This window comes from Melozone crissalis, unplaced genomic scaffold (genome assembly GCF_028551555.1).
Source record: "Melozone crissalis strain CALT ecotype California unplaced genomic scaffold, PUWL_Pcris_2 ptg000027l_1, whole genome shotgun sequence".
Taxonomy (NCBI): Eukaryota; Metazoa; Chordata; class Aves; order Passeriformes; family Passerellidae; genus Melozone; species Melozone crissalis.
In genome coordinates this window covers 47,720,995-47,747,723 of record NW_026535805.1, presented here as the reverse complement: position 1 = coordinate 47,747,723, position 26,729 = coordinate 47,720,995, and the positions used below count along the sequence as shown (strand labels likewise).

General features: G+C 37.7%; 1 protein-coding gene across 1 annotated transcript; it reads right to left on the bottom strand.

The window, feature by feature from the left end:
• GOPC (golgi associated PDZ and coiled-coil motif containing) lies at positions 1-26,427 on the bottom strand. The gene is made up of 9 exons (XM_054279847.1): positions 26,149-26,427; positions 13,369-13,533; positions 11,104-11,127; positions 7,586-7,761; positions 7,150-7,315; positions 5,813-5,908; positions 4,878-5,042; positions 3,993-4,173; positions 1-3,472 (listed from the first exon to the last, which is right to left on the bottom strand). The coding sequence occupies exons 1-9, from the start codon at positions 26,425-26,427 to the stop codon at positions 3,354-3,356; spliced, it is 1,371 nt and encodes a 456-aa protein (XP_054135822.1). The 3' UTR covers positions 1-3,353.
• Between the last annotated feature and the right edge of the window lie 302 nt (positions 26,428-26,729).

Genomic DNA, 26,729 nt, shown 5'->3' with positions numbered 1-26,729 from the left:
TTAACAGACAAAACCACACACATCGTTGTATCTTTATTATGTACAAAAAGAGAAGAAAATGAAATACAACTCTGAATTAGGTGCAGAAACCACTGCAATGCAGAAGAGTATGTTTATTTACAGTCTAATAAAAATATATTATATTCAGCTTAGCTAGGTGTATACATGTTTTGCAAAATGCTCTATCTGCTACAGAAATGAGAGTAACCCATAATGTAATTATGTTTGAACAAATACAATAAATATCTGTATTTTGTTTGATACAACTGTGGATTAACATATATTGAGATGGATAGAAACCCTCTTCACTGCCAAGAATACACGCCTACAAAGGAAATACTACATACAAACTTTGATCAGAGTTAAATTTATTGCCGTAAAGCACTTTCCTTATCTTACATGCTTTTAATTAACATTGGTCCCAGATGCCAACAAACATTGTCCACCTTTAGCTTAAAATACAATTGTCTTACTGAAGATTTTAATAGGAAAGGAATTATATACCAAAAAAATTGAAAAATTATCTTTAGAATATTATTTTTTTTAAGTAAAAATATATATACACACACAAGTAAACTGTTTTACACTTTAAAAAATAAAAATTAAGTCTGAACACTGACTTTCCTCAGAAATTCTTCCAAGTCTAACTCATTAAGCCTCTGGGAATCAGCAGGACTGAGTCTTCCAGTTACTGACAAAGGGGAGAATACACATTTGTCCATTGAATCTGGAAATCTCAACTTGCAAAACTTTTCTCAGTTTAAATATTAATCTCTAAGCATTTCAGTACAATTGCAAATAAACCTGTATGTTAAATCAGGTGGTAACAAGTACAGACTGTAGTGTCTGAGTGAAATCCTCCCATCCACAGCTTCCTAAATAAAGATTATAAAAACTGCTGGGAAGGAAATCTGGTGATAATTTACTGCTACCTGATATGCCCACTCCCAGTCATCTTCCTCAGCAATTGTTCCTTCTGTTGATCTCGTACAGAGATAAAAATAAAGAAGAGCAGAGAAAGGTCTAGCAGATGAAGAAGAGAGCACACAGCATCACATGAAACTGGCAGATGAGGAATGTTAGGAAAATAACTCTAGAACCATTCTTCCACTTCAGGCTAAAACTGATCAAATGCATTGAACAGAAAATACAGTGTGCCATGAAGTGAGGAAGAAAAAATAAATAAAAAATTTCACCTTTCCCTCAAATTAAGGGAAACTGTACAGGAAAATTGAGTGTCTTTTAAAAAAGTTACAAGACTACTTGGACAAGTCTAATTTCTAAGAACAGCAGGAAGATTCCACACAGCAATGACTTTCAAAGACAAGATGACCACAACTTAGCTTTCAATGTCTGTTCCTGACAGAGAGGACATTATGTGTTCCAGGCCACAGACAGTTTCAGAGTGCACTCTGCTTGAGGAGCTGTGGGAAAAACACAAATCTGGATGCAAAAGTTCTGGCAGTGGATTCATCTGCTAACACACAGCCAATGTGTCCTCAAGTTTCTGAAGCTTCAGAAAAAGAAACATGCCTGGGGACCTGTTTCTTCTTCACACAGCTTTATTTTTAAATACTAGTTTCTGTTCGGTGAAAACTGTACAGCCTTGACTATTTTAAAAACCTTCAACAGTATGCTGTACGACAAACACTAGTATAAAAAATGAACCAAATAATGTTACTCCACTGAGTAAGTGAAGCTCATGCACACACACATACACAAAATGATCGTGTAAATAGCGAAGTTAAGGGATTTATAAATAGCAAAATCTTTGAATAAAGTATATACATTTTTAGGCTTTTTCTATAAACATATAAATATATATATAGTGCTCCTAGGAGAGACAAGGTAACTGTGTTCTACATCACAACTTAGAACATAAGATTAATTGATGTTACTCTAAAGGCCTTTGAGGTTTTTTCTTATGTATTTATACCCTACACAGTTAACACTTGCAAAGATATCTTTTCACATTAGTTCCACTTTCAATGTACAAAACCATTTCACGTTACAGTTCAACAGCCTGCAGAGCAGTGAACAGGAAAGATGGCACTGCATGCTGAAATAGTAAGTGCGAAGACAACGTAGAGCTTGTCTGTGGAGTGTGCTGCACTTCAGCAAGAGAGCTACAAATGGAGCATGAGAAACTGCTCGAGACACCAGCCTCAACCTCCCCACCTGCAGACATGCCAGGGGCCTTTAGATGCACACCAATTAAACACTATTTTAAGATACACTGCTCTCACAAAGGGAGTAACATTTTGCTTCAACAGTAAGACAATTATAGGTTAATAGGACTGCCATAACATAACACAGATAGGGCCAGGCACCGTATGACTCTGAGAACCTCCTGTAAAGTACTGTGCACTCAACTTCTACTTCTTTAAGGATTATTTTAATGTGAAATGAGTATGTCCAGTACCCATCAAAAGCACTCATCATTTCATAAGGTCAAGCTAACAATGACCAATTCAAACAACTCTGCATTAGCAGAAACCATATCCATTCAAAAACAAACACTAAATTGATGATGCTCAGAAAAAAATACCAAAGGGCTCACATTAATTGTGAGTAATTTTTCAACTAACTTCACTATTAAAACCCCATACTACTCTCCTTAACTACTTTTGGAGCAGGTTTCAAATGGAACAAATGGTGGTGAATTTAAATAAAAACAACAAATCCAAAAACCTCACTCATAAAATTATCATGGGCTGAATGATCATGATTAGCAAGCACTCCACTGCTTATGTAGGTTTTGATAGTCTTTGCTCAAATAAAAACTTTCACCTTTACTATTCTGAGGGAAAAAAAAAGTGTTCTTTAAAGTTACAGTTCAAAAATCCTAAATACAAAACACTTGGATGCAATGGAACAAGTGTCCCCTCCATCTGTCTAGGGCTAAAGCACGCGTCACACCAAACTGAACATTAGTTGTCCCTTTAAAACATCCAGGGGTCAAAATTAGGCCTGTCACTCATTATTCTGCTTCCTAAGGGACATCAATGAGATTAAAAGTGGAACGTACTGAGGTTATCCACTTTAAAAATCCCACTCCTTGGTGGGACTACTCTTTTATTATTAAAAGAAATTCATTTCACATGCTGTGTGTTCGGTAACTACTGTGTGTCACGCAAAGGACAGTTTTCCACATTGAGAATTGCTCACAATGAAGCCCTGAGGTAACCGCCTTTTTTCCAGGCAACAGTAATACAGTTCCTTTTGACATTTAATCATCCTTTTACAACCTATACTAGTATATGCAACTTTAAGCAGTCAATATTGATTATCAATTGTTCCCAAAGATGGGATCAGTCCAGGCTTTGCCTTTTTTTTTCTTTTTTTGATAGTTTTTAAGATAAAGACTCAGCAGAACGGGCTAATTTGGGTGCAGTGTCTTCTAAAGAAGCTTCAACTGAATTCCCCAGGTCTCCATTTTCATGTCCATCAATACTTGGCTTCTTATCAAACACTGCAAGTTAAAAAGAAAATTGATTTAAGGAAAGAAGCAGTCTTGGGAAGGACAGATCAGTGATCCTTGTTTCAAAAACTGGAATGTTTCCTGAAATGACTACTAAAATTAAAGCTGACAGGTTTTTAGCAGAACGGAGCATGGCAGGAAAACAGGAACTGTTTCTTTGCTTTTCTAATTTAAAAAATGTATCTGAAAAAGTCACCAGCATGAAGTGTTAAGGGAAATTAACAACTCCTAGTCAGAGGTAGGAAAAGATAAGAATAAATTTGAATTTCAGCCTTTGGGAAAAGATGACCAAGAAAAAAGTTCATAAGTTAATTCAGTTAATTCAGTTGTATCTAAGTAAACCAGGCCAAACATTGAGGGACCAACCAGATGAACTGACAGTCTATTAGTAGGTTAATTGAATTGACAGCAGATTAATTTCACAACGAATATAAAAAAGTATTTTCCAGAAACTGGTTTGCATATTGAGACTTCAGAATTAAACTGCAGGTAACACATTTAGAAGGCTTACCTTGTGAGGGTTTGACATCCACACTTGCATCTTTCCTATTAGAACTTGAATTTGCACCTTCTTCCAATTCATCAAGATATAAACGGTAACGGTGTCCACTCTCATCCTCATATTCTACATTTTCATCATCCGAATCAACTTCTGGAGCAACATACACTACTTCAAATTCGATTTCACCTCTCTAAAATGTAGCAAAAAATACAAATTTACTTACTACTGCACAGCTACCCAGCAGGATTACCAAGATGAGCTAGGTTAGTAAAATAAGTATATCTTACTGTTGTGAACACATTTCTGTAAATTCAATTAAGTTGACGCTGATTCAATCATGTTGAATATTTTGGAGAGGTATCTGAGTTAAGTTTTTACTGACTAAAGTAGAACAGCTCTATAGCTAAGCTTTACTAAAACTACCCATATTTCTCATATGCCAGTACATTTCAAACAGTGATTTCTAAAGAGGAAGTTTTCTGCTAAATTAGGCACACGTGTTAATTGTCAGAAAATGGGATGCAAATCAGGAAGAAGATTCTAGACCACAAAGCACATGAGAAACATTGTTTGGCTGGAGCTGTTCAGTCGTAAGAGTAAAGCATATGTCACTAAATAGTTATTTCTGTGGGGCAATGTAATAAATTGATTTTCATCAGCCTTACTGAATAATGATTAGCCAATATATGTTTAACTGAACTGCTACTGACCCAGCAGTTTTCTCCTTAAATTGCAAAACATAAGAGGATTAAGTGCAAGGTGATAGAGCCTCAAGAATCACTGTATCTTAGCATTACACGCTATTTAACAGGAAACACTAGAATTCAAGGCAATTCAACAGGCAGAACACAGGAAGCACCTAGATGTGCCTATGGATAACAGGTCCAAACTGACCTGTTGGGAAAGAATAGTTACAGCCTCTTTATGCTTGGCATCTCTTAGATTAACTCCATTTACTGCCAGAATAGCATCACCAACATGCAGTCCTCCACATCGATCAGCAGGCTGCCCAGGATGGATTTCAGAGATCAGTATTGGAACACCATGCTCCTTCCCACCCTATTAAAAAAAAAAAGGGAAGGCAGATTTTAATTAACTGAGGTGCCTTTTAATATAAAATTGACATTCTGATAGTAGCTCCTAAAGTGCTCACTTCAACTTCTATTTTAGAAAATTAGAAATCACTCTTCAAACAACTAATGTTTAAGAATGCATGAGCTGTTTCCCTTAATTCTTCTCCCCAAAGAAGAATGGAAAATTTCAAATGTGCAATCAAAGTCAAAGCACGCAATTCTGAATACTAATAAAACTATAAAATCGTATATAAACTCATGAAAAGCAGAAAACCTCATTAAAGAAAGCATATCAGGCACCATATTGACTTGCAAGAAACAGTATTCATATTTAGAATAAAAGTCTAGTAGTCAAAATTTTCCAAATTTGTTCTAAAAAGTTTACACAGATTTTATTAGGTGAGAGGTGCCAATACAGATATTTCAAAAAAAGTTATAATCACAACAGCTAAGTGTTGGAAGTCAGGTCTCAGATTGTCTCTGCTCTTCTAAATATTTACACCTGGAATCACACCTGGCTAAAGTGTCTATATCCTACACATAAATAAAAATCTTAAGTTTAACATAAAGTAGCAATTATCTATTTCCTAATCTATCAAAATGGGTCTTGAAGTTCTATGACCATAGCTATGGATTTGTGTATGTTTTTTTCATTTGTTCTAACCGCACATTTATCGATCCATGGATTTTACAGAAGTAGGAATACAAACTTGAATTGCTGTGTCTTTGTCATAGAAAATAAATGCAAATATTTACTGTGATTGAAATTCCTAGTCCTTCATGGTCTTCTTTAACTAGCAAAACTTTTCTGATTGGGCCAACACCTTGACTCTTCTTTAAGGCATCAGGATCCTAGTTTGATAAAAAACAAACATAGCACAAACATAAATGTGTGAACCAAAAATGGATGCATTTTAGCATTTTGGTTTTTATTATTATATACAGGCAGCATTCTGAGCAAGAGAGTTTTAGACTAGCTCTAGGCAGGACAAACTTACAGTGCCCCTTTACAGAAAGGGAGTGAAATCAGAAAAGATTCCTCATTATGCACCCCTGATGAGAATAATTATTTAAATTACTCCACTGCTAATTAGTGCACAACACAGAACTGAACTTCAAAAGAAGGAAACCAGCCACATAAGGGACCACATGAAGAAGTGCTGATCACTGCTGAAATGTTATATGATGTAAACTCATCTTAAAAGCAACCAAATGACAGGAGATGATGTAATATACTCCCAAGGAAGAGGTTGCTTGCTCGAGTTTATTTTTATTGTAATAAAAATAAACCACACCAAAAACCATTGAATACAAATCTAAAAGAGAGACTAAATAAACCAAGGTTTGTTTTTTCCTTTTGTTAAGTCACTGATGCCTTTGTGCATATCTTTAAAATCACAAATACATGTATTTGTCCATCAGGGTTTTACATGCAATTAGCAACATAAGCAGTAAGACCCATCTGACCAACTAAGGTATTTAGAACAGATCAAAGCATTGCACCTTGCCCAAAATGTCTGGTTTTCTGTACTGAACACTGGGGTGATTAACAGGACATGTCCCATGTTGGGTGAGTTTTACCAAAGATACCCATAGTGAAATGCTGTTTAAAGGTTTTGTTTTAAAAAGTACCTTTAAGAGGAAAAAAACCAACCCACAGATAATTCTTTTACAAAGTGACAATTTATCTGGTCTTTTAAGAAAAGAAATTAAAATAAATTTCAGTTTAATCTAATGCTAAAAAATTTATTCTTGGTTTTTGTAAATAAGTTAGATCCACATTTTGAAACCTAGGTTACAAAATTCTGCTTTCAAGTTGTATTTATACACATAAATACATATATTTATATCAGAAGCCCAGTTTTCAAAAGGAGTGAGTGTTCCTAGGTAAGTCAAAGGAATTGTATCATCTTCCGTGGTCATTTACAGGGATATGCTATTCAGCACAGAACTGTGCTTCAGCATATAAAAGGACAACATACTTACAAGTAACATTTGAAAAAAACACAACACTGAAGTGAAAACAATCACAAAGCTGAAGAGGTAACTCATGTCTGGAAATCATGGAGGACTGGCTCATCTTTCCAACTTACATGTCCTGGTGGTGCTTGCATTGGTCGTTTGAGGTCGTTCCGGCCGCGGCAAGCTCGAATGACGGTTTTGTGGCGGTGAAGGTGAATTTCTGCCTCCAGCTGGTTCCACAGCTTGTCGTGAGCAGGTCCCTTCATATCCCGGCCCAGTAACTGAATCTGCTGCACCCTACACAGTGACACAGAGTACAACAATGCTGCATTACCACAGCAAAAGCAATGCACAGCAGGACTCACATCTCATCAGCCTACAGCACATGAGCACGCAGCAACTGGCACGAGAACCCTGGGGATTTTTACTCTTCCTTCTGTTAATTAACTGGAAGCGTGAGGCTTTTCCTCCTTAGTCTTAACCTTGAACCTGCCTCTGGGGATGCAAAGGAAGGAAAAAACAACAACAAACATCTTATGCTAGGGGACATGGATTGACTTCACATACCTTCCAGCTAGCTCCTTATCTAAATACTTGGCTGCCAATCTTGCTCCATAAACCTCAGCCTGAAGCACAGCTATGTGTCTACGGAGGGCTTCATTCTCCTTCCTCAGCAACTTCACCTCAGCTTCCAGTTGAGCTTCTTTGACTTTTTCCTTCTTGTTAGCTTCGAGTTCTCTCTCCTTTACAATGACAAAAAAAAAAAAGAAAGAAAGAAAGAAAAGAATATTAAAAAGCTTTTATCCAAATTAATAATAAAAGAACACTTATTGGTTCTACACACACAATCTGAAATTATTTTCCTGTGTACAAGACATGCATGCAGGAAAAGAAATTAAAAAAAAAACAAAACCAAAAAAAACCCAAAAAACAAAGCAGGGACTCTGGCACTACAGCTAGTGGTTTGCATACTATCCTACAGAAAGGTGGCAAAATTTCAATACCCTGAATATCATCTTTACATTTTCTTGTCTTGCAAATAGGAGTTTAAAAGTTAAGCAATACTATTTTCAAAATTAAAGAGCAACCATGAAGCTACTAAATATTTCAATTTAACAAAACTCTTTTATTATGATGATGACAACATGGAAACCTAAGCCCATATGTCCTTAAAATGACAATAATTCTCATGCAAACAACCAAGAAATGTCCAGCCAGAGACATTTCCAGATTAAGAGTCTGAAGACCACACAAATAAAGCCAAGGATTCTACACATGAAAATGACACCCTGACAAAACTAGAAGAAAATTAGTGCATAATAGCTCTGTTAAAAAAAAACCCAAACAACAACCAAACAAAACAAAATCAAAACCCACATTAAAACCACACTTTAAGCAAGCTATCGCCCTGTGCTTCACCCCATGAAAAAGAAATTATGGAAATATAAATTAGTCCCACACTGTTCCATCCCAAATGTACACAAACTGCATAGTCATTTTACCTTTTCTAATACCCAGTGTACTGGTGCAAAAGGAATTAGATTGCTAATCTACAAAATCTACTTTAAGGAGAGCATGCTTGATAACATGTATCTTTTATATCTTGCTCTGCATGCCGTTTACAAAGTGGGGGAAAACCCTCACCATTAACTAGGGAAATAGCAAAGACACAGAGTCTAATATTGTTTCCTTTCAAAACTGGCTGTCAACTGAAAGAGCAATAAAAACTAAATTCACCATAATGCATTTCTGAAGACACCTGGAGTACCCAAAAAACCCTGTTCTCTGTACCTGTACCAATTATATTGTTAAACAAATAAAACCAGGATGTTCTACTAAAGAAGCAACAGGACAGATATAAAAGTTTACAGAACTGGCAAGACAAATCTGTTATCAAATTGTGCACATGCTATTCACTATTCCAAACCTGGATATAAAACCATTAATATGGTCAATATCACCACATTTGAGAAACTACACAAAATTGGTCCTTCCAAATGGAATTATTTTCACAATAGATATATGAAAGCATTTACTGACTTTGCCAGATAGTCACTTCTGAATTTGGTATGTGGTACACACATAGGTGTGTACTTTGTTCTTCTAAACTGATAAAAGTATTTAACAGATGAGGGAGGCAGTAGAGTCTATCAAATTCATAGGTGACTTTGAGTCTATCAAAGTCAGAGTGCCTGGCTAGCACAGTGCTCAGGAGGAGCAGCTCAAGGATTGCCTGAAATCACTGGCATTTCACTTTCTGCGATTCCCATGATGACACACCTTCAAATCAAGTTTGGCTCCACAGGTATGTTAGAAAACATGCCACACAAAGCCACTTCTGGCCTCTGCCCTTTGGGTTGGGGTTGTCTTGTGCAAATGACTCCACAGCAAATCTCTTTCTGAACTACAGGACCACATCTAAGCCAAGAATTTTGACTAATCTACATTTCAGAACAGGAGCTTCTAAGATTATACCAGTCCTTTCTATTATTATTTTGGTCTTGGGCTATCATGCTGTGCTGTCTCTGCCACACACTTGAGGAGTAAGAAGGGTCACAGTTCAGACTTAACATCTGTTTTACAGCAGCTACAATGTCCATATACAAATACAGAGTTCCTGTTAGCTCTGTTCCTGTTGTCAATATTGCATTAAGGTGATCTAAATAGCAGTATAGGCTCCCTGTTTGTCCACTTTTAGAACACCTATTATTTGACAAATATAAAAACACAAAGACTAGAATTTAAGATAGGCATATTCCAACCTCCCTCAGAGAAGTGAACTGTTGAAGTGATCAAAGATTCTTGATTACACCAGCAAATTTCAAGCAGCACATTTTACAGTATTTACATAAAGTTTAAACTTTATATAAAGCTTTAAGCTTTATATAAAGCTTAAACACTCTCATCCAGACTCAGGTTGTCCATTGATTTTCTTTGAATTTGGTTTGTCATTTAATTTAAAGAGGAAGCCAAATGACACACTTCTACATAGAATCACTTTTAGTAATGCATTTTAAATGTTACACCTAAAATACAAAAATACAAGGGAAATGCAATCTCATTAAAGTGTTCTCTTCCTATTTTCTCCATTACTATGACTACTCTTTTGTGACAGCGGTGCAAAATTACACCCAGAAACCAATCTCCTACGGACTGTCTCCAACTGATCACCACATGAAATAAATAAAAAAATATTAAAAGGTTTGCAATACAGAATTTCTGAAGATGTCCTGAAAGAGCATGTACTGTTTTGAATGACTGTCAAAAGATTTGACAAAAGTCTCAAAACTGTTAAAAGAAATCAAGGAAGTTAAGTTAGAGAACAGTTTCATGCTTTTTAGTGTTCATGGTAGGGCACAGGTTGTGAAAACAGAAAATGTATTTTCTGTTGGTAATATAAAAAGAAAAGTTACAGCAAGGTTGAAGACTAAAGCTTACAGTTACCAGCTATTCTGTGGCTTTTCAAAAAACCAAATACTGAGTAATGATAACGAAGCATGTAACATAGTAAAAGTAGAAAAGCTGGTTAAAAACCTTTCAAGTCTATCACTGTGAAAAAATAAAAGTCAAGTTTGCTTCACTTTTTATTTATATCTATGTATTATTGAGCTCATATGCTTTTGGCTGTTACATCAGCCAGTAAACCACATTAAGTCATGCCCATGATAAAATAAGGGGGGAACAGGAGAAGCTGACATGATTTTTTCAACTACAACATGCAGAATACTTCATATCACACTCATAGAAGTGTACAGTGTTTATACTTTAGCAACTGTATAACATCTTAGCAGTTTTTGAGATACTGCCAGAACAATCTTTCAGAATGTCAAGTTGCCAGATATCATCCCAAACTAGCTGCAGCAATAATAAACAGAATACATACAGAATTAGGAAAGAGGGCACCACATCTAGAAAAGAAAAATTAAAATGCAAAGGAAATTCTTTACACGGTCTCTTGCCAACTGTTAGGATGAAGAAACAAGCCAGATCTGTTTTGCCAGTTTCTGTGGCCAACATATATACAGGTTGTTGCACAAAACAAAAGCACTGCTTGAACATAAAAAAATGGCAATCAGCATACTTACCATTTCATCCACAGAAAGGACAGACTTAAGACAGAAGAAAAGAGTTCCATAATTAGAGAAACAGGCAACAGGAACTTCAAGAAAATGCAATAACATAAATTACTTAGTCCAAAAAGACTTCACCAGCAAACTGTATATTTCATTAGATGGCATATAGAACAAGCACACTGCTACAATTCTATTTAGCAACAATTTTGGTATTTTGTAGTGAAATTTATTAAAAATCTTATAAAAACTTAACTTTAGTATAGTATTGAAAACAACACCTTCTTCTAAAATACCAAGAATCTCTGTAAATGGCAAAATAATGCAATATACATGAAAGAATCACAGAAAATCCATTCTGTAATATAACATTATACAGATAGTAGATTCTTTTTCTTTCAGAAAGAACATACTATGAGTTACAAGAGGGACATAAAGGACAGGCAGAAGTATCAGAAAAGGCATCAAGTGCAAAAACACACAAAAAAAATTTCAACCAGGTAACTTCATACTCTCACAAAGAGTTATTATGATTGTACTAAGAAGATTCCCCACTCCTAAAAATGAACTTGGCCGAAACTACACAATTATCAACTGCTTAGCAATCTAGAAATTTTAAAATGTCCTAGTTCACCACTGTGCACAGTTTTACAGATTACAGAGTATACATTTATGCTAAGAATCTACACATAAAATAAGAGTGTCTGTCCCTCAAGAAAGGAGGAAGTTAATTGAGCTTTATTTCCCCACTGCACATTCTGTTGACACAGTTCTTCTTTGCCCTCAGAGACCTTCTGACTGCCAGAAGGTCAGCACAACAGTTTCATTTACCCAAACATCAGAGGTCCCATTTTATTGTCATTAAAGCAGCCTCAGTTTTGCTTGTTCTAGCTTCACAAACTTTTATAGCTTTCTTTATCTAGAACAGTTTAAAGTTATGAATCCTCTAAAGGCAAAGTAAAACAAACTCAAAACACTAGTACTCATATTTGAAAAAGGAAACCTAAAGGAAATTAAGTAGAGAATATCAAGCTAAGCTGTTATAAAGTTATAAATGTTATAAACACAGATAAAACTGAACCAATGTATGTAAAATGTATTTATTGTCACCTGTGGGAAGAAGACTGCTGTCAATAGCATGGAAATTTAATCTGTCTTTAGAAATAATTTGTAACGAGGTAACAAGAAACAAAATCATTAAAAGTATTATTCTGTGTGTTAGTCAGAAGTTAAGTTGAATTAAGAAAATCTGGGGACCAAAACCACTCACAGTGATGTGTTAACTTAAAATTTTCTTTGTGTAAACCTGCAGCCTAACACTTACAAAATGCTAGTGATATTTAACTAATGCTTATTTAAAAGCCAAGAGAATTATTTAGATCTCTAAATAAACTTCACCATACTGTAGCCATGATTTAGTAGAGAGTAAATTATGTGTGGACAATCCAGAAAATACTCTTATACTGCATATACAACTATCTAGCCCTAGGATGACAGCTCTAATCAATTACAGCTTTTGAATCTGAAACACAAAGAATTTGGGTGACTCCTGTTGCTCAGTGATTAGCCTAGGCATCCTTTAAAACTTAAAGTCTACCACTGTGTTTTATTGTACATTATTAATGGGACAAAATAGGAAAGAGACTAATCTAATGTTCCACATATATTGGCAGTAGGTATTTGCAACCAAACTGTGAAGCAATTTTAGCAAGTCAGAGATAGACTTTGATTCATACCAACAGCTAGAAATCACACATACACAACACTACATTATTTTAATTTACAAAGCCATAGTATTAGAGCCTGAATTTGTGCAGTGGCTAGTAACAAGGCAGACTATGCCCAGGCTATCAGTCAATGCCAACTAACCGCACAGATTAATTGCTGTTAACTTTTGGTGGGCTTTGCAAAGGTCTGAGTTTGGAAAAAACATGCAGTCTACTGAGTGCTTCTATTACAGACTTCTTCTATTATCTTTTGCAATTTCAGTCTTCAGAAAAGCTTTATAAATCACAAAAACATTTTCATTTTTTTTACTTTCAGAAACCACTAAAATGGTTTATTTACAAAAAAAACTTAAATCCTTACTCTTTTTTCTGACATTATTAATCTTATTTTTAATTGGTTAACAGCCAACTATAAATGTTATGAAAAGCAAAAAAGCTAATTCTCTTAACATGAGAATTTGTAGTCAGCTTATTCACACCTTCCAAGGAAGAACGTGGAAGCCAGGAGAGGAAGAAGATTACTATAATCCCACATTCAAGTTGCCATACTCACCAGTTTTGCCTTAATAGCCCCAGAGTCAACATTCTGACCAGTCTTGGCATGCAGCTGAAGCTGAACAGCGTGGAGCTGCAAAAGCTGATCGTGCACTTCCTTTTCCAACACTGCTTTCTCTGCCTGTGTTTCTGTCAGCTCAGACTTCAGATCAACCAGCTGTGCCTGTGAAGATACAATCCATCACAGTAATGAGAGCAAGGATTAAATGGGGTCACCAGAACTGTGACACATAACAGCATTTGCTGGTACAAGGATGCTGCACCTGGTGGAATGCAGGTTAAGAATCCCTGATATCACCCATTCCTCTGAAGCCCAGCTTTAACACTGGGTCATTTGCAGGATTTTCTCCCCAACTTGCCACAAAATTCATGCAGCCATAGAACCAGTATCAAATGACCATATTGCCAAGAGTAACAAAGCTGAGCTTTCCTTCATGCAGACAATGGCACGTGATGCTGATGTTCACTTCAATACAAGGCAATGGCATTAAACTTATGTAGGATTTACACCTCTAGCAATGTAAATGCAATTTTAAATTCTAAAATTATTAAATCTTACTGAAAAAAATGGCTCAAAGTAAAATGACAATTATTTATCCAATACTGAAGTCAAATAATCCTATCTACATCTGGTCTATTTTCAACTGAAAATATTTCAGAGCTTAACTGAAATAGCAAATTAGTTGAGTAAATCAGAAGTCATGAAATGCCCCTAAAACATATATGTAGAAAACAAGAAATAGCTATTAACTATTGAAAAAAGTGGTTTTGAAACATTTTAAAAACAGTTTTCATGTGAGGTTATATGTTACAAAGCAGAAATCTGTAATCAAAGAACAAATCCTAACATGTTTACAAAGTTACTTATTATCTAAGTTCAAGTAGCATTTTATAAGATAAGCTACATTTAGATAAGCTTTAAAGCTACTATTTGCCAAAAAACCCACAGATTATGATTTCAGGGGATTTTTAGGTAAATTCCCAGAGTATGTTTGTGCATCCAAAAGATTTGGAAATAAAGACCAAAACAACAAATGACTAATTCTTAAAAAACACCCTCTCATATTAAAGCAGGGTATTTTAGGTACTTAAACAACATTACACTAACATTCAATTAACAGTGAAACTCACGTTGCAAGGCTTGATAAAACGTCTGTATCAGTTAATGAAAAAAAAGCAGGAAGGATTTGACTATCAGAGGGGAGGATTTACAGGGTCCAACTTCAGGCACATGGTTTAGATGGACAGCTTCTCAAGCTTCCAGAGTAATTCAGAGACAAGTAGGAACTTCCAGAGGTGATTCAGAGCACCCAGGGTGCAATTGATGAGATGGATCAAGCCACCCTCCAGCGTGCAGCTGCCAAGAAGAACAATCTCCCCTCCTGCCTCTTGGCTCTGCCCTTTAGTCCCACATCTCTGGGACTGAACTCAACAGAACAACCTCCCCCCGTCCCTTGAGGCACAGCCTCAGCACATCAGGCCAGCATTTACTTTTTGCCAAAAAAAAATGGAGCTGCATGCATTTTTCAGCTTCCAACTGCCAGAATTGCAAAAAAAACCTTGAAAAATTTGCAAACCCCTGCAAGAACTCTAAAGCAGAAACTGCCTTTTACAGTAAGATGATATTTAAAATACTACAAAGCCAAATAATTTCAGAGAAATGAGTTACTTACAAAGCTGCATTGCCCCAGTGACCAGCCACAGTTAAAGTCTCTGCTGTGGTTTACCCACCTTCTAACAAAAGCAGACACACACCTGAACTAACACAGCAAATGAAAATATCACCAGCATACAAGCTGATGATACTGTACACAGCAGATAACAAAGTCCTTAATAATGAAGGCACAGTTTGACCCAGCCACAATTTCACATAATAACAATAATTTGTTATTATTACATACTGCATATATTAAGCCTAGTTTTAAAAAAGTAAGACCACTACTGTCCTAATCCTTTCTAACAGCTGACATGCTGACTTTTATGGCTTTTTTATACATACACACACACATGCTCTCTCATCTACTCTAATTCAAAAGACTGTGGAAGGGTGAAGTGGCAGAACAGCTAAATTAGACCAATTTAATACTGTCCAGCCTCACCTAATAGAGAATGGCAATTGGAGTTCTGGTGGGGAAAAAACCCCAAATTTATTTCCCTGTGCAAATAACAAAGCAGCAAGAATGATAGCTACCAGCTTTGCAGGGTGAATGATGCCCCAAAAGTATCAAAAAAGACTGTCAAATGCGTAATAAAAATTAAAAATAGTACTCTGAATATAACCTGATATTCAAATCATTGAATCACAGAATGGCCTGGGCTGAGAGGGACCTTAAAGACCTGGTTCCAACCCCCCTGCTATGGACAGGGACACCTTGCACTAGACCAGGCTGCTCAGAGCTCCATCCAACCTGGCCCTGAACACTTCCAGGAATGGGGCACTCCAGACAACCTGCTCCAGTGCATCACCACCCTCACAATAAAGAATTTTTTCCTATTATCTAATCTAAATGTACTCTCAGTTTGTAGCCACTCCCCCTCGCCCTGTCACTACATGCTCTTGTAAAAAGTTCCTCTCCCATCTTTCCTGTCTCCTCCCTCCAGTTACTGTAAAGCCTAAATAAATAAAAAGCACAGAATGAAAAAAAGCAAAATGAGAAATGATAAGAGCATATATAATGGAATTAATCTGTTTACACATTATGAAAATTCATAAATGTATCCCCAGGAACTGATGCAGACACAAGAGTCACATCAAAATGCAAACACAAGCAGCTACTTTCATATTCTGTGAACTACTTCTATGAAGGCTGCCAAATCTTTACAGTACTTCACAGAAGTTCTGCCATTCTCAGCTTGGCCAGCTCACTTAATTTTCCTTTACATTACTTTTACTAGCACCATTTTTTATCCAAATTCCCTCAATTAGTTATAAATAAAACATATGAAAAGACTGCTGGAAATTCAACCTCTCTATCATCAATTTTGGAAGCTACTCAGTAAAAACCAGGGATGGGGCAGAGACAGCAGGTGAAATCATGAGCACAAACAAGGACTATCAGTAAAGCTATTCCTTCCCAGAGCACCGTTCACTGCATGAGGAAAGGGCTCTGCTGAAAAAGATGGTGTCAGATAATATGATATTCCAATTTCTATAAACATAACAGGATAAACACAAGGATAAACTAATGCTGCACAAGCAACTGTGCTAATCCTTTAGTTTGGATGCACTCTCCCACAAGACTGTCAAAGAGAGATGCCATGTATTTTGGTGGTCACTTGCAACCACCCTAGAATTTGCAGAGAAGTCAGCTGGGGGCAGAACTCACAAACATCCAGCCACAGGACACCACTGAGTTTCGTGGTTAGGTGAGTTCAGGAAGAGCCACCAAACAACAAAAACGGAACAGAAACTTTGAACAGGGAACAATGAGGGGCAGAGGCTGAAGAGAAGGCAGTGTGTTCAGTCTCATAACCTCCTCTTAATTGTAACTTGCTGATTCAGCCAAAAAGGAACCCTTCTGGGCAGGACACAACCGTGCAGATCAGCAATTGCCACTCACCAGCAAGCACCACACTGCAAGGCTACACCTGAGCTTCCTCAGCTCCCTCCTTTGTGCCTCTGCTCCAGCCAAGGCACAGCACACAGCACCACCAGACTGGGGTCATGGAAGCAGGATTTATAAGGAAAACCTACACCTACATGAATCCAGCAGGCAGGACATCAATCTACTGCTTCAGATTACAACCACAGGCTATTTCTAAATTCCACAATTCAAGTAAAATGGAGATCTTGGTCAAATTCACCACATAGCAAAACTCAGCATTTATCTTCCACACAATCTAACATCCAGATGATACCAGAAAAATAGTTTTAAAAAGCTAATCAAATATTTAGTCAATTTTGGGACATGTTTTGCCATTTACCAGGTGTTTTTTATTTCTCAAAGGTCTTACAGCTATGAAAGTTAAATGCCAACTCAACAGAAATAATTCAGGAATTTATAAACTATTCTTTTTATTCCTACAGGAGATAAAAGAAGAGAAATCATGGCATTAAGCAATTAATATTTCTTCCACAGAACATCTCAAAAATTCAAAAAAATTTTAAAAACCCCTAGGCAAAAGAATGCATACAATGTCCTAGTTTTAATCAACAGTTCTTATTGCCTGTTCAAGCAGTTACAAATTATCAAAAAATTGAGTTTGTTACATTATCTTACAATGAATATGTATTTTAAGCTGGCAAAAAAATAAATGTACTCTAAAATGCTAGGGTTAATTGCATTTATATTCATGGAGTTCTTAAAGTCTTAACTAGTGTTTTTCATGAGGTCTTAGAACAAAATATTAGTATTTAAGTCTCTTCCAATCAATTTATATAATATTTTTCATATGATGGTCTGAACTCTCATCTGTACATTTTTCACAGAAAAGTGACATTAGTTACTCTAACAGAATAGCTAGAATCACTAACCCAAAATTAGCTTATTTCTATTAGATCTCAGAGACATACTCAAAGATCTTATACTAAATTTATATGTTGTAAAAAACAAGAACGTAGATCTTGCCCTGACCAGCTTACAGTGTAAATGCATGAAGGAAGGATGAATAAATGTAACAGAAGTACAAATACAGCTGGGTATTGCCGCATAGAAGTGCACAACAGGAGGCAGACAGATGCTAAAACCACAAGTTACGTGTGACTGCTCAGAAGCATCACTGCTTGAATGAGGCACTAGAATATGGCAATAGTGCAACCTCTGAAGATCTAAAGCATGAGGGGAAACACACAGAAACTGAGAAAACTTCACAAAGTGGGACGATGGTGACTTGCATACCATGGTGACAGGAAACAACCTCCACTACTGATGGGGAAAGCAGCAGCAGGGCGGTCGGGGCAAACAGAGAGATGGCATCATTAGATAAAGTAACAACAACGGGTTTAGCTTTGGGAAAAGCTTTTTCATTTTCTGAGCTATCATTGCAGTAACTTCTGCAATATGGACAAGAGGTGCATTATTCACCACATTATGCAGCAAATAAAAATGAGAGGAAGACCAGAATCAACTCAAGTGTAATTAATGCACTTCTTGGTATATGAATTTCTAGCTCAAAAAAAGTCCAGACATAATTCAAACACAGTAGAAAACTCAGATTTTTCAGTGAAGGGAAGCTAGATACACACAAAGGCTCCATTAGTAGCCTCAAGGGACTAGAAGTCATAAGCCAAGCACTCATCCAATGCCTTTAGTTTTTGTTTTATTTCAGGTCTTTAGCACACACCTTATTCATTCGTATGCCAAGCCTTCTAAATCATAAAGTCTGAAAACTGCCTTTCTAAAGATTTTTTTTCTCACCATATAATCTCCGATTGGCAGAACCTAGGAGTTCATCTCAGAATTTTTTAGCTACCTAAATAGGGCCATCTAGTGCTATCTTTTTATCTATATGTCTACATTTCTCCCCATTTCACCCTCCTTCCCTGTTGATTTGAATTGAATTTTCAAAATACAAATGAATCTATTAAAGGGGTAAAGGTGTGTATGATTAAAGTTCCTAAAACACACAACTTTTACACTAAACAGCTGCTAGTAGGAAAGAGTGACAATTAGTGCCCTTTCAGAGGGAGAAGTGAGAAGACCCAAATCTTTAGCTAATTTGTTTAATCCTCACAGAGACAGAAGCCGACAGCCTGGTGTACAGAGAGCACACATGCAGTTCTGAGCTAAAGACTGAGCTGCTGTCTCATGTCCAGCCAACTAACAAAAAAATGTAGGGATGAAAAGGCAAAGGAAAGGATGCTGTGATGTGGAAACTCCTAAATCATGCAAGAGAACAGGAACTGCCTGAATCAGAAGGTCTTAGTGACTTGAAAAAGTGCTCAACACTTCCATTCCCCACAAATCATGAGGTTTCCAAGCTCCGTTGATTCTGTTACTAATAAAACTCCTCTGGTGTACATGTATATATTTCATAGCTAATTTTAAAGGACAGGTCCTTATGTATCTTGCTACGGGACCAAACCAAAATTCACAGACAAATCAAGTTTATGAGGTGCTTTATTTCCTCAGCAGCATGTCGTTATGTAATTTATACTAGACTCCATAAAGTTTACCAACATATGCATTTATGTATTTCAACATTTCACTGCTGATCAGGACTATTAACCTTCTGATTTAAAGGCTGCAGGACCCAGGACCATGAAACACAACAGAGCACACTGCAATGCTGCAATTACCCTGTGGCTCCTGTCCCAGCACATGCACAAAAAAGCACTATAAATATCAAGATATGACGCTAGCATATTTGCTTATCATTTCATTCTGGAGGCATTTTTTTAAAGATGGAAACATCATTTAAAGGCAAACTTAGGTAAAAAATAAAAATCTTTCATTATGCTTTACAAACAATGAAATCATTATTCCTTAGTGTTCCCACAAAATTACACCAGTGCAGGAGAGAGAACAGTTTTTCAGAGCATGCAGCAGCTGCTGCAGCGTGCAGATGCACACTCAGACACCAGATCCACAGCAACAACAGAGCCTGGCCTGCACAGCCCACACACTGCCACGTTTTCATGGGCTCCCCCTGCATCAGCCCCTTGATGTGAAGCAGCCAGAGCTCTCAATTATTACACTTCTCTAATTCCTTGAGGAAAGGATTGTCTCCATTATCTCACCAGCATCACTTCACCACTTTGCCAACAGCTCTCCAAAAGACAAGAACACTCTACTCTTCCTCAGTCTTGAGTATTCAATTTTTCCTGCCTACTGAGCCCATTTGCTGCAATTTGTCACACAACCCCATTAAGTTTAATGGACTGCTCTGAATGAGAAACCATGGAACAGAGCAGAGCCCTGTTTAATCTCATGGTGCTCCCTGCAAAGCTAAACAATGTGACAGCACTGCACAAAATGAGTTTCTGAATAGATGATACACTTGGAAACCATATTTTTATGATAACCCCCCCAACTTCACCACAGTGCTTACCACTTGTCAAAGAGGAAAATGTTTCAAGATAGTATTGGAAAAGACTATACTGACAGATTATTAGATTACATTAAAAACCTTTATTTCATTATTACTGTGACCCCAAAAAGGACCTTTGTGACTTCAATTTTTAGCTAATGCTGAATTTAACAAAACAGTCTTTATCATGTGGCTAATAAGAACATGAACAACAAAATTTATGACTAATGACTCCCTAAATAAACAGTATGGTAGTGTAGCTATGTAAGTAGTCTTGGTAAAAATGCAGTGCATGATACTGAAGACACAAATGAATTATAAATTAATTTAATCCACTTTTATTATGTCCCATACAGAACATAAAGGACATAAGACAAATGAGTTGCTCCATTTCTCAGTTTCTATTCTAGTCCTGACAAAACATTCAGGGCCAGCAAATTAAAAGGATGCAAAGCAACACTCCTAATTTTTTACCTTCTCTGCTGAAGACCATTCTGGACATGTAATTATCTGCACACTTTTCCACCCTACAACCAAAGGATAAATAATAATACTAGGTCTTAAATAAGGCATCTTAAAAATTTGGTTTCCATTTACATAAATGGATACATCCACCAACATTTTTACACCTGTGACTGATCTTTTTCACCTCTATCATTTAAATACCAGCTACTGTTTCTTGCTACTGTTTTATTTTGTGCTTGACTGTTTTATTCTGTTTACACCTACTTACAGAAGAACAAATCACTTTTTTGTTAAATTTTGCTAACAGGGACAAATTTCTGACTGCCTCACAATGACTACTTCTGTCAGGCTGCTCATGCTTCTAGTTGCTTATCAGGAAGACACAAATCTGTTCTTAGAAATTATATTGATAGTTTTATTATTAACATTACTTTGAAATCTATACTACCTATGCAAAGTAAATCAGTAAAATAAAGTAAGAAATATAAACCAATATTTTGGTTTCTTCTCACTTTCTCTTTGGTAGCTCCCAACAAATGAGACAAAAAAGGAAAACACTTTACCACATACAGACTGAAAATGAATTAGGCTAGTTAAATTTGTATAGAAGTATATAGGCTTCTGATATAGGAAAATATTAATTAATATTTGGATTAATTAAATAGGCATAATTGTAATTAGAAAGGGCATAATGATTCTGATAGAAGTCATATGTATCACACTAATGACAACTTAGTATATAAGCTGACTGAAAAAATGCATGTAAATCTATGTTTCCTGAATATGTGAAAAATGCTCAAATTTTAGGATATCAAACTAGCTGGACCAAATCTCACTCCACTGATATTTCAAAAAAATATACTCTATCTAGTACCAACAGATTTCTAATTCAAAAGAGAAAAAGTATTACAAGTCAAATCAATAAAATAATACCTCTGTAACTACTGGAAATATTAATGACATTTGAAAAAAGTAAATAAGCTACTGCAACTATTCTATATGTATGTATATATACACCTCACATGGACAAAAAAATATCTTGGTCTTCAATAAGTGCATTTCTCACTATAAAATAAAGAAAAGTGGCAAAAAAAAACCACCAAAAAAAACCAACAAAACAAAAAAACCACGACCAGACAGACCTTCCTAAGAATGTGTATGGTCCTGCCTTGATTAAAGTAGTGCCAAACAACAGAGCAGGACTGCACCTCTGCAGTGTGTCCCATAAGATGGACTTGCATGCCTATGGAAAGTCACCATACACATAACGGCACCTACACTTAGCTTTTCCAGTTTGCAGTTGGGGTTTTTACCTATACATCTTCATATTACCCACATCATTCTGCATGCTTTAACTGAATAGGTACAAGTTGCTTACAGAAGAATTCAGCTTATAGAACCACGTTCCTCTAAACATGCTGATCCAACTTAATCACAGACATAAAACTACATCTAATTTCTTAGACATACATGGTTTCCTCAGCTTTAGCATATCAGCCTTAGCACATCTGCCAAGATCCAGGGTGTGCTCCACCAAACATTCCTTTCCAGCTTGTTCATTCAAAATTGCAGAATCAGATTGGCAGTCAAAGTGCCAGAGTTAAAGTCACGCTCAGTTTGCACTGGCACATTGACCTACTTCTTTTATTTCTACAAAACTGCAGATACACAGAACTCTTTTTTTTTAAAATGGACATTTAGACAATGTCATAGTCAAGTGACAGTCAAACAGGAAAAAAAAACCCAACCTATGAACTGCTTCTCAGTTAAACATTTTCTAAAATCTCACACACTGACCACCAGCATGCATCTGCTGATTTATTTGGCTTTCCAACAGAGAATCACAAAAAATCTTCTTCAAAATGTCTGTCACCAGTTTCAAAAGACCCAGGCCCCTGCTATCCTACTAACAAGACACATTTCTCCATTTGTTCACAATGAAATGAGGCTGATCTCAGAAAACACAGTGGCTTGTATTGCCAAACACCTTTTTTTCCTCCTCTTTGACAAGCTACTTAATTCAACTCTGTCCTACTGTGACCAGCAGGAAAATTATGAAAACAAATCCTCCCCCCAACATATCATTAGTTTAATTTAAGACTGAAAATATTATTAGCACAGTAGTAGATTTATAAACTTTCACCATGCTAAGCACAAGTAAATTTATTTGCATACATCCCCTGTGCATCTGAAATACCTTCAGGCTCCTTCTAAAAATAACCTGGCCCAGAACTGCCAACATAGCTGCCTCCTGGGAAACTACTGTCTTCCTGGAACACTTCTTTCACTATCCATATAATATTTTACCTAGACTCCTCTCTCTAGCAGTAGATATACAGCAAGATGGCAACAATTTTTTTGGCAAGTCCTACAGCAGGAGCTTCTATCCACCAGACCTCAAGCTGTGCCTCTTAAGAGCGATTGTACCAATCAGAGAACGTGTATTAAGCTGATAAAGTGGATAAACCAAAGTCTGAACTGCATTTTATTCTTGCCTGCAATATTATAATAAAAGTCAACAGTTTTGGTTAAGGAAATGATATCCACAAACAACAGCATGATATTCATAACATTTGTTGTTTGTTGTTTTATTTTATGAAATAAAATCACTTATTCAGTACAAGTCCAGGCAAATGCAGCTGCAGGAGTAAGCTTAGACAAGCTTAGATTCAGTCCAAGTATTATTTTAATCCAAATAAAGGATTTATTTGTACTATTTTAGTATTTCTCAAGACGGATCTAATTCATTGGCTTGAATAAGTGTACCCAAGTAAACTATTACAGAAGACATTTTTGTGACTGCAACAAAAGCTTTGTATTAAAATGTAAAACAGTATAAAGTTACAACCGTGAGTTATTAACAAATGCTTGCAATCTTAAGTTACATGAAGCACAGTAACTCACATTATAAAAAAGAAGTAAAACCACCAATCACATCCTAAATGCCAGTACTGATGTTAGTGATTTCTTTCAAAATATGCAACTGTACTCTTCATATTGGTCACTGGGGCTTCCGGCTAGAAATCTGTGCACGCGAGACAAGACACTCATTCTCAACAGAGCAGCTCCATCTTTTGGAGATTTTAAATGGCAGCTCTCATTTCAAGTTTATTACGCCAATAAACATGAGGTCCTAAAATTAACAACCTTCAAGGCAATACTAAAGTCTTCTAAAGGTCTATTTGAGAGATAAAAACTCTTCTGTATGTATGAGGCCGGATACTACTCACAGTAATAAAAATACTTTACAAAGTAACACTTTTTATTCACTTCCAAAGCACTCACTCTAGATTATCAGTATCATTTTTATCAAACAATTACCTCAAGCATACACAAAAATAATGCTAATTATTAACAACTGCTAACTGGGCTCCTTTGCTCTTATATTCATAAGATTCAGGCACAGATCTTCAGTTTTTTACGTGCTGTAGATGATTTTAATTAGATAGAAAAAACCTTTCAGGATCTGAGTTATATCATTTCCTTTCAAATTATTTAAGCTTGAAACAACCTTTCAAAGAAATCTATTCTCCTAAAATAACCTAAAACTCACTTGGTTTACAGGCCTGCACACAACAACCCACCATGGCTGTGCCATATGCAATAAATTCTGATTATCTACAGCAAACTCAAAAATCTCATTTTACTATACCTGTACTTCATGAAGCCCACTTTATAGGTTGGTAGTGTATATGTGTGCACATACATAAAAATATTTATCTCACCTCAACACTGAAACATATAAGACAACACATCAACATAAACACACAGAGGAACATAAACATCACTATAGTAAGCATTCTGGTGGGAAAAAAAATTAAATGAAAAAAATTCCTAGTTTAACAAGATCTTTGTTCTACTCTGAAAAATCCTGCTCCTCTGTAAAATTCCACGGGTTCTTTTGCATAACAATGTCTTTGTACCAGGAAGAAATCTGATTAAAACCAAAGACAATCTACTTACTTCCTACTGAAAGACACACCTTCAGAAGAGCAGGTTACTGCTTGAAGGCTTTAAGATTCTTTTATTGTAATAAGAGTAACACAAAGGACTGAAAGAAGGGAATTCTGTCTATTGAAGCTCTTACAAAGCCCATATTTTCACGGTGTCTCAGAATTTCCCCTCTTCCTGCTATACCCTTACAAGTTCAAAGAACAAGCAATAGAAGTCTAAAAAGCCTACAAGAGACAATGAAGAAAATGGAAGGCTTTAATCCAGGGAAAAGGTAACTGAGGAAGAAACATTGAAAGCCTTCTAATTGTAGTTAAAAGACAAGAGGGCAGCTCACAATCACACCTGCTGAGGACACCACAAATAATACCTACTAAACCAAAGACACTCGGGTTGGATAGATACAAAATGACCACAAAGTTCTCCAGAATCTCCTTCCAGAGCACTCCAGGTCTTTCACAGGCCAAGGGACTTTTCAGCCCTGCCTCTCAGCAGCATCAGGACCAGATAACTTGGCTCTGGCTTCTTTTCTCCCAGCCTGTCTGAAACTCTGTATCAGGCATGAAGAAAACCTTCCAAGAGGAAGGCCAGTTATTCTTCTCCTCACAGAATGTGCGACCCCTGCTATTATTTTCATTTACTAAGCTTGGCAGAGAGCTATTTGATCTGCTTTGAAGTGTGAAGGAACAAGAGGACCTGTCAAAGTCCATGCCCAATCCACTTTTCTGTTTCCTTTACTTTTAAGGAGGAACAATGTCCTCATTTTGACTACTGACTCTAAGCTTTAAGCACCTCGATCTTGTCTTTGTCCCCTCTTTTACAAGTCTTTCCAAATTCACAAAATCTAGGAATACATTAGGCTGGAAAAGAACTCCGGGATCATCAAGCCCAACCTGTGACCAAACACCACCACGGTAACCAGACTAAGCCTTCCCTTACACACCTCCAGGGACGGTGACTCCATCACCACCCTCGACAGCACATTTCAATGTCTAACCAGCCTTTCTGTGAAGAACTTCTTCCTAATGTCCAACCTAATCCTCCCCTGGTGCAGCTTAAGACTGTGTCCTCTGCTCCTGACTCACTGCAGAGAAGACCAGTCAGCAGCATCTGTTGCCCAAAATTCCTGCTTTCAACATCACACAGAACTCCTCAGGCACGCACGGCTCCGTGCCACAGCTGGAATTGCCAAACCCAGAGGGAGGACGGCCGCGGCCAGGCCCGAATCCTAAAACGCGGGGCCTGGTGAACCTCGCTCAGCTGCTCGGGGCAGGGAAGGAGCAGGAGGAGCCCCGGGGGAGCCCCCTCTGTCCCGGGGCAGGGCCCGGCCGCCGCGGCACGCCCGGGATGCGCCCCCGGCCCGGCCCACCCGGGGCCACGGCGGCGCCCTCACCTCCAGCTTGTGGTTGATCTGGGACACGGTCTGAGCCTTGTGGCACAGCTGGGCGAAGCACGAGCTCAGGCTCGTCATCTTCTGCCGCCCCTCGTACGTGATGTCGGCCTGGTCGGGGTCGATCTCGCCCAGCAGCAGGTCCACGTCCACGAACGCCTTGTCGAACTCCTTCTCCAGCACCTCCAGCCAGCGGAACATGGACACTCCGCCGCCCGCCGCAGCAGCCGAGGCCGGGCCGGCTGCGCCCGGGCCGCAGGGACCGCCGCCCGCCGCCGACATGCTGCCGCCCGCTCCCCTCACAGCGCTGCCCGCCCGCTCCCGCTCCCGTTCCCGCCGCCGCTGCACCGGACGCGCCCCCGGCCCCGCTCCCGGGGCAGCCACGCAGGGAGCGCGGGCACGCGCGTGCGCGCCGGCCGCGGGGCCGCCTGCTGGTGTGGCAGGCAGCGCCGGCCGAGCGCCGAGCCACCGAGCGGCCCCACCGCGCCGGCAGGGGGCGCTGCGGGCCCGCACGGGCCAGGCGTGAGGGGAGGGAGGCTCGGACTGGCCGAGCGGCTCGGGATTGTCCCCGTGTCCTTACCGCG

Bases quoted from the DNA above. Each gene is read 5' to 3' on its own strand.
- GOPC (XM_054279847.1), bottom strand. From the start codon at position 26,427: ATGTCGGCGGCGGGCGGCGGTCCCTGCGGCCCGGGCGCAGCCGGCCCG. The intron at 11,128-13,368 runs GTGAGTATGGCA...TTCTGTCTTAAG, and splicing joins GGGCTATTAAGGCAAAACTG to TCTGTCCTTTCTGTGGATGA. The intron at 7,316-7,585 runs GTATGTGAAGTC...GTCACTGTGTAG, and splicing joins GATAAGGAGCTAGCTGGAAG to GGTGCAGCAGATTCAGTTAC.